The sequence below is a fragment of the Psammomys obesus genome, unplaced genomic scaffold (genome assembly GCF_907164565.1).
Source record: "Psammomys obesus unplaced genomic scaffold, mPsaObe1.curated_primary_1811, whole genome shotgun sequence".
Taxonomy (NCBI): Eukaryota; Metazoa; Chordata; class Mammalia; order Rodentia; family Muridae; genus Psammomys; species Psammomys obesus.
The window spans coordinates 47,720,546-47,732,775 of NW_026585644.1; the positions used below are offsets into that span (position 1 = coordinate 47,720,546).

Genomic DNA, 12,230 nt, shown 5'->3' on the forward strand with positions numbered 1-12,230 from the left:
TTAGAGAAGATTACTCACATGGTTCCTACCTCCTACCCAGGAGAGGCTCAAAGAGACAGATGTAATCACACCCAGCAATGATCCAAGTTTCAAGCCAGAGCAGTGAGAAGGTCTCCCTGGGAAACAGAACCTACCAAAGTACTGAGCTCCCTGAGGCTGGGGAGGGCAAACTTAAGTTTCAAGAAAACATGGTGTCAGTGGATCAGAGGCTAGACAGGACATAAAGTAAACTCTCAACAGCTAAGATCTTAAAAGGAACTGGCTTATATGCTCACAGCACGTTTGTGTGTGTGGATGGGTGTGGGTTGAGGGGAAGGGCAGGGAGGGAAATCTGGAGCTTCCACCAGGATTTCCAGTCCTGAATTCCTACTCATTGTCTCTATGCAGAGTTCCTGTAGCCTGCGGAGCCACAGCCTGTCCCTGGATCAGGAGTAGGGTTTTCATGACTCGTTAAGACAGCTGTATTCCATCTTGTCCCACGAGATGATAGAGGGAATCCAAAGGTACCTTGGAACAAAGGTTTTCAAAAGGCAGATGATCAGGTGAAGGGGATCAAATATAACAATATTGAAACAGAAGAGTATTTCGACAGCTGCGTGCTTAATGAGGAAATGGGCTCTACGTCCTTGAATCTTTCTCTGTGCCCTAAGCTCACTTCAGTGCAAGCCTCTAGTGTGGTTCTCAGCCTGTGGAGCATGACCCCACTGTGGGTCGCAGACCACAATATCCCTCATATCAGATATCTACATTATGATTCAAGCAGCAACATTACAGCTATGAAGTAGAAAGAAAATAACTTACGGTTGAGGGTCACCAAATGAGGAGCTGTGTTACAGGGTTGCAGCACGAGGAAGGCTGAGAACCACTGCCCTACAGTGACTACCAAATGATCTCACTGTCCTCAGCTACAGGGCTTTTAAAAGCCAATCAATTCCTTAGCAACTGAAAAACTGAGCACCCGAAATGGACAAGCGCACACACTGTGCACTCCCCAATGATATACAACAAAAGCAATGAGGTCTGTCTTTTTGCCTATTACACCGGCATCTTCTAAAAACAAACAATAAATGACATTCTTATAGGCTGAGGAAGCCCCTCCCAAATTTCCATCACATAATGGGCCCATATATTATGAGTTATTCAATAGGAATCCACAGAGCCCCACAACGTATACAGTGTGCTGCTCTGTTTTGATGGGTTTTTGAAATATACTCAGAATTATCTTGAATAATAAATATCTCAAAACAATAACAATAGAATGACTAGGAGTGACTGCAAAGAAGGAGATGAAAAATGACCTTAATACTAGATTATTCTATCTAGGCGGATCCTATATCTCTTTCACTTTATGAACTTCACATTCCCCTCCTGGAATGGTCAAAGAGTTCTTTGTCTGAGACAGTGTAACAGTGTTCTTTTCCAGATTCATTGAGTTTCTGATGGAGTCTGAGGGAAAGGATGTAATTCCAAACAAACCAGGTGCGCAGGATAAAGAGCAGATAGGCAGAAACTGGTGGGGAAGCCGAGGGAATTGACACTCTTCTGAGGGCAGGAGGACAGTGGCCGCCTCAGCACAAGCTCACAGCTGACCTTCCCTCAGACACGCTCTCAGCATGCTAACAGGAATCTTCACATTATCTATTACTTCAATAGACAACATTAATTTTCCTGAAACAGATTTCTTTAGCTCAAAATATATCATTTTCAGTCTTTCACATTCTGACATAGACCTTCCTTCCAATCATCATCTCAATGCACCCCTGAAATCACACTAAGCACAAGGCCCCCATGCAAGTACTTTCTTCTGTTGGGTTACCCGAGGCCCCACTGTCCACAAAGCCTCTGCACTCACTCCAGCCCACCCTACTTCACCTCAGGTGTGTGACCATGGCATTCTTCGGCACCCATCATATGTTGCCACACATGTGGCTTGAATATTAACAGCTCCTTTTTCAGGGAAGATCACAAGCTTCTTGAAGGTGGGGCCATGTTATAAACAAACTTTTCTTTGTGTTATCCATGGTACCTGGCACAACTGTTTATACTTTAAAAACTACTCAGTAGATATTTAGTAAAAGAAAAAAAAAAAAAAAAAGCAGAGCCATTCTCCAGTTCACTGTACATCTATCTCACAGGCCCATGAAAAGTCTATACTGGAGGTCAAAGGAAGTGATGTAGTAGTCACTGTTCTCTTTTCTGGAACTGAGGCAGGCCCGGCTCACTGTGATCCTAGAGGAGCAGGGCTTCAGAGAGCTCCATGAATCCAGAGCATGGGAATTCACTTTGGGCGCTTCTAAGATGTGGCGTCCCTCCTACCTTCATTCATCCATTATGCCCACTCTGTTGGCCCTTCTCTATGGAAAGATAGTCGCAGGCACACTTCTGGCGTACCTGCTTACAAACGTAGGTGACTACTGCAATTCGAGGAGAAAAGGTATTTACTTTGTAGTACCTCCCTCCAGTCTTAACCATTATCATTTCAACAATGACTACTCTAACTCTTTATTTAATGCTAGCACTTGCTTTCCTTCCTACTCTCCCTGACTCCTCTAGTCTACCTGTTCTTTTGGGCCACAGCAATTAATAGCTTCCAAGAAACTACATAATTTAGCTACTATATTAACTATAGATTATAATGTTATGTTATCATTTATTATTGTATCTCCCAGACCCCTTGCTATAAAAATATTAGCTCCATGAAAGTTTATCTTTTTGTGTTTGTTGGATTTTGAGACAGGGTCTCATGTAGTCTATGCTGGCTTTGAACTCACTATGTAGCTATGTAACTCACTATGTTCAGGGTCGCTAAGATGACCCTGAACTTCAGTCCTCCTGTCTCTAGCTTTCGTGTGTGCTGGGATTTAATCCCAGGGCTCTGAGCATGCTAGAAAACTACTCTGCCAACTCAGTCACACCCTCATCTCTGAGAGCTAATGTTTCTAAGCAAGGGTCCCTCTTTTTGATGTACCTACTTGAGGCAAAAGGGGCGTCAATCAATAGTGCTTCAACAACCCAACAGACAATGTCAATTTCTCATGGTGGGACCCTGAAGGCTCCACAGTGACTCACTTTTCTCTGAGAATATTTTTTTCCTCATCCACAGAAGTAGTACACTCTAGTACAGTATAGTACAACATGACAATGATATGTATATACACACACATATATATATACACACATATATAAAACAGGATAATAGTGCTGTACATGTAGCATAGTACAGTCTAATACTGTAAGTTAAAGGGCACAGCTCAAAAATGTCAAATGAGCCTAGAACTGAATCCCTGATCTATTTGTTGCTATTTATACTCGTATAACTTTGGAAATATCTCTAATTCTTTTACCCTCATTTTTTTTTCCCCATCAGTAGGACAGGAATAACATATACCTTCCAGAAGGATCTCTGTAAGTACTCAATAACTGGTAACCCATTCAAGATATATTATACCCAGCAACTAGAGAAAACATAGGCATGCTCTCTGCTTTTCACTATTCCTGGCCCCATTCTAATCCCAAATCGCCTGGGGAAACATGAAGTGACTATTGTGAAGTTCAGTGTAGCCTTGACTTATATTCAGGCTTCCTTCAGAGCATTACAAAGCCACAGAAGGCCATTGCCAGGGGGAAAATGACCACGTATGACAGCCAGCACTCCTGAACCTGGCATCTGGGAGATATCTCCAACACTGGGAGAAGGCTCTTTAAGTAACATACACCAAACAAAAACTTTTGAATGTTTATAAGGAAAGGATTAATTTATCCCCAAAGTAGCATTTTAATTAAAAGATTACTTTTTTGGGCTTATATCCAGAGTGCAGTATGCTGTCAAAGTCAAGCTTTAACAAGGTATAGGTCTTTCTATAACTTTTTAAAAAGACCCATTGCCACCCGGTGCTTTTCACATCAAGGCAACAGGAAATAATTGTTCCTTTGCCCCCTGGGTTAAAAGAGATGCTGCTACTGCCAGCTGCAGGTGAGCACAAGGTGTCTCCAGCTCTCCCTCCATACTCCTGATCTCTGAGAACCACAGGCTCAGCAGAGATACTGACACATTTACAGTCACAGCACGGGAGAAACTCTGCCATGGCCCCTCATGGACTGGGCCACTTCTTCGCCACTCACATGTTTTCCTTTCACAGAAGCACAGATTCTCACAAGGGAAGAACAAGCCTGACTACCAGTCATAAATATGAGTGTTTTCAATGAAGTCTGACTCATTCTGGAAACAAAACACACTGACAAGTAATCCACTTACAACATCATCATTTCATGCTTTTGTTTTTCCATCTTAAATTGTATTTTCTGAGCATAAAATAAACAATGGAACAGGTCACCAAATGGGATCCATCAATTATTATTCCATTTCTAGACAACCTGAACATTTTATGTTTCACAATTTTGTACTGTTGAGCAATATGGAAAAGATATTAAAATTCTTAAAGCACAGACTGTCTACTGAGTATCCTTTTAAAAATGGAAATAACTCTAAATTATGTTAAACTGTAAGTACTGATGCAGCAACATTAGTAAAAGGCTGTCTCTATCCTGGATTTTCTCCTTTCTTCCACTAGGTCTGGGGCAAGCACTGATCCCAGCTCCTCAAACAACAGCTGCTCTACACAATTTAGGGAAACTGGTCAGCCACTACTTCTTTCTAGGTTCCTGGTTTTCTTTTCAAGAAAGTGATTCCAAAATCATCCTCTATTTCAGTCGTGAAGCTATCCTTGGCAAGCCAGTCCCACTTTGCTGTCCCCATCTGTGTGGAGGTCCTGTCAAGCAGAAAGGGCTCATTTTTTTGTCTGTTCATGTCCACAGCCACCTGCCTGTCTGCTCTCCACCTCAGCTTCACTCACTCCTCTGTTCCTGCCCACAGGGATCTCACCAAGCCTTGGACCTAGAGCCTCGTACACTGGGAGAGAAGAGCCCCAGAAGCAAACTCCTCTGGTACTCCAGCAGTACCTACAACATAGGCATGCTCTGTTTGCCAGATTAAACTCAATCTTCACCACTTCGCTGTGGTCCCACCATCTCCCAGATCTACCAAGATTTAGGGATGGCAGGGTGTGAGTACTGTGACTTAGCTGGAGCCTTGGAAAACACTGTTGCTCCAGCTATAAGTCTCAAGGAGAAACCCAAAGCGCAACGGGAAAGAATGAGTGGAGGGAGGAAGGCACAGTATGTCTTGTCCTTCGTGTGCTTTCTGGAGTTAGTATTTCCTCTGACAATCTCTAAGATGTTGGTGCTCTCATTTTGTTTCCAGTGTTGATGAATCGTAACAGCTCAATTTAAGGAGACCAACTAACTGGTAACAGATAAAACCAGAGAAGAAATGGCCCCTTGGTATAGTTTCCCTAGTCATGAAAAGCTGTTACTCTCATCAACTACCAGGGAGGAAGCACAATATAAAGAGAGGAAGAGGGTGGGCTTGGAGTGAAGTGCATCTCTCATGACTACCTCTGTGGCGCCTTCAACCCTTCAACTGAACAGGAGAGAGCGAAGTGAGAGGGAATGAAAGAAGCGACACCTGTCTTGCTACTTTGCAGGTTTGCTAAGAGCATGGGTGAAATCACAAAGACTCCAACTGTTACTGCCATTTCCATGGTAAACTACGCTGAGCACCTCCGCCACCCAGCCACCCAAAGCCTCTCTGTTAACGCACCGCACCACACAAGTAGGGAACACTGTCACTGAGCTCCACAAGCGGGAAAAACAACCTACTTTTTTTTTTTTCTTTTTTTCTTTTTTAAAGCTCAGAATTCTCAAAGTAGAGAAATCAAGTCTCCAAACTGGGGAGAAAAATAAAAGAACTGAAGTGCTTGACATGTTCTGTTGGTAAAACAGAGAGAAAAAACTGATGTCCATTCATAGGGAAATGCAGTTTGTGCTCTCACATCAAGGGATGGGGGCACTTTAGACTGAAGAAAGAACTTGTCTCAAATGTTCAGATAAATACACAAATGGTTTCTCACTTTCCAACCAGCTACATTATCTAAGCCACATACTTTACAAAAGAGCCTTCTTTCATCTTTTATGTTATACTACCAGAAACATGACCAAAACATGGTGGATGAGCAAATCCAAAACTCAAACTCTCTCCTCAGATGTTGTAGACTTCTCTTTAGAAGATCAAGATGCTGGTTAAATACACGAGAACAAAGCTTTCCCTTGGGTTCTTGGCCAAACTAGCTTGCAACAAGAGAACTTTCTAAATGCCACTGCAACATTTTGGGAGTGATAAGTAACCCAGTAGCAATGGTAAGTTTAAATGGTAAGTTTAAAAGTTTAAATGGTTTAAAAGCAGACAGCTTAACAGATGGGTGACCCCACCAGGGCTGCTCCCACACAAGGTAATGTCCACAGCTCTTGCAGACCTTTATTGAGATTTAACATTTATTTTGGGCTCTTTAGCACCTGCTGTACAACCTCACCTCTCCTAATGTGTGCCATGTCCATCCACTTCAGCACTGCCATTCTGAACCTCTGGTTTTGACGTGATTAGGAAATAAACCCATATGTTCTTGTTCTGCACACCCCATAATTTGAGTCTTTCCCAAGCCAAAAAGTCAGGGATCAGCACATTTCTGTCTTTAAGGTATACTGAAGAATACTCTAGACTTTGACATATTTATGTAAATATCTTCAAAGAAGTCAAATGTATAATTGAAGAAAATGTTCCGTAAAAGAATTTGTTTTCTGATTACAAAATGATTTCCTGCTCTTGAAAAACTAAGAGTTTTGTATTTACTTAGCTGGCTCTGAAGGTCCCATGGAGAGTATCACTCCTCATGTCCCTAACATCTCTTTTCCAAGTGCAAGTATTTGCAGGTTTCAAAGGTAGCTTTTTGTGTAGAAGAAGCTACAAGCTGAAGATTCCTCTCTCACTTAACCCTTTAGATGTTCTCCCCAAAGGGCCACAGTCAATAGTCCAGACAGACCAGAGGACTACATATACTTTGACTTCTTTTCAAGTAGGGTGAAGCAACCTTTATAAACATGGCAATCTATTAGACAGTGAATACCCAGCATCCACACTATGACTCCCTCCCACCCCCAATAAGCTTTCCATTCATTAGGAACAAGAGCCACAGCGATACAAGCACAGAATTGGAGGCCTTTTGCCTTTCCAGAGTTTCACACGACAGTCAACAAAGTCAGAAAGGTAGTCCACACAGAGTGGAAGATGGTGTCTGCTGGCAGATAGGTGCAGCCAGGGCTGCGATGGAGGGAGGAGGTGTCTAGCTGACTCACCAGCATGAGTGGGAGAGAAAGAGAGAAGTGGCTCCACCAGCACTGCTTCTAAAAGAGCTCCACCAGCCTCAGCCCTGCGACCTTTGAACTCAGGACAGTGGGTATTTTCAAGATTCTGCTTTCCTATTTTCCTTGTCACTAGTCTGTTTCCTTTGCAACAGCAGCAGAAATGTGGCCAAGAGATCTAACTTTGGCTTTCTGAGGCAACCCTCCTATGAGTGTGGTTTCTGGGACTTCCACTGTAGCATCTTGGCCAGGGCCGGAAGGTGCACAAGGTGGTGGTACCACCCAGCAACCTTCTCTTTAGGAACTTGCAAAATAGGTCTCAGACTCAGGTGTGGCTGTATGAGCAGCTACTGGTTTCGGTGGTGCTGAAGAGATTCATTCTAAACCAAAGTCAAGAAGACACCTGGGTTGAATCATACTAAAAGAAGATAACATTCCTCTGCTCCAAAATGGTGTATTCTACTGAGAGCAACAGCCTGAAACATTTATTCATATTGTTTTAGTGGTACTTATGTTATTATCAGGTGACAATAAATGCTGTGAGATTGTTTTTGTTACAAAAGAAAAAAAAAAAAAGAAAGAAAAAGAAAGGAAAGAGAGAGCTCTAATTTATTTGACTAAGCCAGTGCTGATCTTTGGGCCTTTATGGCCTTCCCCAAGGCTAAGCTAAACCTAGCCTCTCTTCAGCACAGGAATGAAGTGAGGACCCAAAAGGTGTAAATGCTTAAGCCTTTAGAAAAGAAACCACATGAGATTGGAGAGCTGGTTCTTGGGGTACATGTGCTCACCACACAACGTGAGGACCTGGGTTGCATACCTAGTCCAAAGTAAATCCAGAGCTACGATCTGAAGTGAAGAAAAAAGAACCCTGTACGCTTACAGGCCAGAACCCTGGTGCACACACCAGAAAGACAACACAGGGCCTCTCAAACAAGGAAGGTGGTGAGGACTGACACCCAGGCTGTCCTTGTCGGCCACCTGGGTGTTGTGGCATGCATCCCTGCCCTCAAATATTTCTCGACTCCCAACAAAAGAAACCACGAAAACCTAATACACACAACACAGAGCAAATGATCTGAAATACACTATGAACTCCAAGACGCTGGCATGGTGTGTGTGTGTGTGTGTGTGTGTGTGTGTGTGTGTGTGTGTGTGTCTGTGCATGTGTGTTGTGTAATCTCTTTAAGAGAGCCACCAGATCAAACTTCTTTCAAAATGACACTAAGATGATGGTTTCCTCTACTTTTCCTTTATTATGTGCAGGTGAGTTTGTCAAGGTCTACAAGGCATGTGAACATGTCTTCCCTGGTGATAAAAATATGTGCTTTGGGTTCCTATGACTTGATATTACCTCATTTTTATTGTCGAATTAAATACTGAAAGGTAAAACTGGCTTGGGACCTCTTTAATTTCAAATGTGTAAAGTCCTGAGAACCACTCAGGTGGTTTCAGTCTAACCCAAGTTACAGTTTCCAGGTGTGTGCTGCCTTCTTCTCTACCTCACTCTATGACGTTCTCTCTGCACAAGACACTCCTTTACCATGCCTGATGAATGTTTTCAACCTCTGCTAAACTGCCACCTGCTCTGTGATGCTTGCCCTGATTGCTTCAACTCAAATCACATGGCCCTGACATGTGTCATCCAGCACTTAACATGTTACATTGGGATTGCCTGTTTTCTGCTCCAGGCCAGGAATGACTTATTTGCTGTTCTGACTATGACACAACAGTATATAGCAGGCATTCAGTAAGTCTTTGCTGAATATACAAACAACCAAAGAACAAAGACAAGAACACAGCTGCACCTTACATTTCACCTACAGAATTAGTTTTCATCATAGGGCAGAGCAGTTCATCTCTAGACTCCCATTCTGTGAACCATTTCACACACTGCCTCCCATGTCAGTAGTGTAGACTTCAGGAATACAATATGTCCTGGGATCTCAAGGCCAACTCTCATTGTGCTTGTAAGCTAGTAACATGATCTGAAGTTTAAATCCCTCCCCATCCATGCCCAGGTAAATGTACACAACAGCCATGTGAATACAAGATTTTACCAATACTACCCATTCCAGTTACAGTTTTAAAAGGAGAGTTTCAATGAATTCTCATTCATTTGTTGCACTTAACTAAAAAGAACAGTAAAATTCTATATTTATTTAAAACATAAGCCAGCAGGATGGCTTGATAAAATATGACAAAGACAATTTAGAGAAGAGTTTATTTGGGCTAGTGGTTCCAGAGAGTTAAGAGTCCTTGTTGGCAGAGTAAAGGCATGGTGGCAGGAACAGGAAGCTGAGGATTAACATTTTGAACCACAAGCAGGAAGCAGAGAGAACAATGGTGTGAGTCTTTAAACTCTCAAAGCCTGCCACCTGTGGCACACTTCCTCCAACAAGGCTACAAGGTCTTCACCTTCTTAAACAATGACACCAACTAAGGACCAGGCATTCGAATACCGAGAACTCTGGGGGGCATTTCTCATTCAAACCATCACAACCTTGAACAAGAAGTGGGCCAGAATGTTCTATTGGAATATTTGATAGAAAAGCATGTTGAAGAATTTAATGAGCTGCCAAATCAGTGTACACTGGTTCATACCTGAGGTGCATGAAATCATATCTGGGAGATATCTGGTTTTTAAGAAGGTAGAAATGAGTAAATTATACAGATAAACTTAAAAGCCTGTATATCAAGTCATCGCCTGCTAAGAATACAAAAGTGTATCTTGTGGCATTCTATGGAAGTCACACAGAGTCACTGCACTTACTTGTAGAAGTGTCCCATGAATATGGTTTTGTCGGAAAGACTGGTCAGTGCTGTTGGGAAGAGAGTCCAGCAAATCACAGAGGGTGCTTGGTATTTGGTCTATCATAATGAAGGGGACCAACGCACGAGCTGCCATTTCACGGGAGCGGTAGACAGGTGAGTGGCCACACCTGGGGAGAAATAATATCATTCAATGCTTGTTTCTACATCTGTATCTTTGTATATGTTTGTTTACAGGATCAGTACTTCATTTCAAATGACTTCCTATTTTTTCCTTGTTCAAATGATGTTTTTCTTCCTATCAATATTAGTTTCATAGTTCACATTGCTTTTGCTAAAAATAACACTGTTACAGGGAACAAAAGGTAATAACAAATGACAGCAAAAATGACTTGCTCCTTAATGATAAACAAATACTAACCGGATACCTATTATGAAAAGCAGAAAGTACTGCGTTAAGTGCCATGAACAGTGAGACTATCTCTGAGCAGCCTATATGCCAGTTGGAAATATGAGATGCACATTTGAAATGAGGAGCAAAACCAAGGCACTATAGGGAAAATGATAAATAAGTGATCTTGATGCTATGGTTACAAGAAGTGAGAAGAGAAAGGCTGAAAGTCAGGAAATTATGGTTCTAGTTGGCCAAGAAGAAACAAAAAGCTGCCCTAGCCAAGAACATATAAAGCAAAAGTACATTAAGGTTAAAGAACTGATGGAACAGGCCATACTGAGGAGCATCACAAATGTTAGGCAATAAGAACTCCAAAACTCCAAATCCTTACCTGACTCACATCCAGAGTGTGGAAATTAAGTAAGGGACAGCCATGGGCAAAGGATATCTTGTGATGCTCTACAGAGTGCTTGAAAGGCAGGGTATCTAAGGGACTCAAAGTTGGAAACACTTAGCTCTTGCGAGGTTGCAACCACTTTGGTGAGTGAGACTGTGAAGCTGAAAGCTTCCGAAGACATAACAGATTGGAAGGCAAGATCCAATATGGCAAAGTTTCAGCTTAGTAAGTTCTTTGCTAGACTTCTCTAGACTTCATGCACTTACAAAAGCAACTCATTCTGCAGTTATCTTAGATGCCAAGGCAAAAGATCAGAAGACAGTAGGTTTTATTGTAGGTAAAAAATGGCCTTTTACCTTTCCTCAAAAGCAAGCAGTGTTATAAGGAGAATTTGGAGACAATCTGTTGGGACCATGGAGATATAGGATGCAGAGGGGCAGAGTCAGAGGAAGAAATATTTATAATATTTCAGAAGTACCACCAAAGTATACCTTAATATGAGAATAAAAATAGATGAAATTTCTGGGGCCGGAGAGTTGGCTCATTTAAGGGACTTCCACCCATGCCTGGCAACCTGAATTTGATACCTGGAACTCATGTACAGAAAATCAACTCCACCAAGCTGTTCTCTAACTTCCACACACAGCATAGCACACATACACACAATGCATACGTATGCATGCACACAGACACATACCGACACACATACCAACACAAACACAGACACACACACACACACTGACATTTCTGTATAAACAGAATGACTTGTAATTTCATCATGGGTGTACTGGGACACATGATGACAAAGGAGGAGAGAAAGAGCAGAAGTTGAGTGAAAACAGAGTCAGCTCATCAGTGCATGACAGAGACTGGAGAAGTTCTATTAGGTGGCACAGAGGGGGAAGACAGCCAAGGCTTCAGCAGGCAGCCAGTGAATTCCTTCTGGGCTTTAATTAGGTTCTGATAATTCACCCATTTTCTCCTTTATATTTTCTTTAAAACTATTAAATGTTTAATCTGTAATTGGCAAACGTAGTAAAATGTTTGTTTCTGCCTATGGGAATAGAAAACTTCACTCAACAAAGAAAAGAAAATATTCTAAAAATGCTCTGCAATCTAATTAGCAAATGATTTCACTCTGCACAGCCACTGCTCTGACACTCCCCAGTCTGTCCCTACCCCACTTACAGCCTGTGTTAGTATTTTACATTGCCAAAACGGCTCTTGTATATAAATGTTTCCTTTCAAATACAAGTAACTCTGACATGATTATAGATATTTAGTTTCCAATTCACATTTTTATACTAAAGAATGGCCCCCTTTCTGCTACTGACCTTTTCCAAATGATGATTTCCCAAAGGAATCTGGTGTCTACACAGGAGAAAGAATGGAAAGTGGGAAAAATGCCAGAATGTT

The 12,230-nt window shown here is 42.0% G+C and overlaps 1 protein-coding gene and 1 pseudogene across 1 annotated transcript in view; one reads left to right on the forward strand and one right to left on the reverse strand.

Annotated features, from left to right (window-relative positions):
* Nucleotides 1-12,230, reverse strand: part of Thada (THADA armadillo repeat containing) — a 296,591-nt gene that overhangs the window by 127,187 nt on the left and 157,174 nt on the right. The window contains exon 29 of the mRNA XM_055619015.1: nucleotides 10,025-10,193. Coding sequence (XP_055474990.1) covers nucleotides 10,025-10,193 — 169 coding nt within the window. The remainder of the gene's footprint in view (nucleotides 1-10,024; nucleotides 10,194-12,230) is intronic.
* LOC129687136 (small nuclear ribonucleoprotein E-like) lies at nucleotides 5,557-7,720 on the forward strand (annotated as a pseudogene).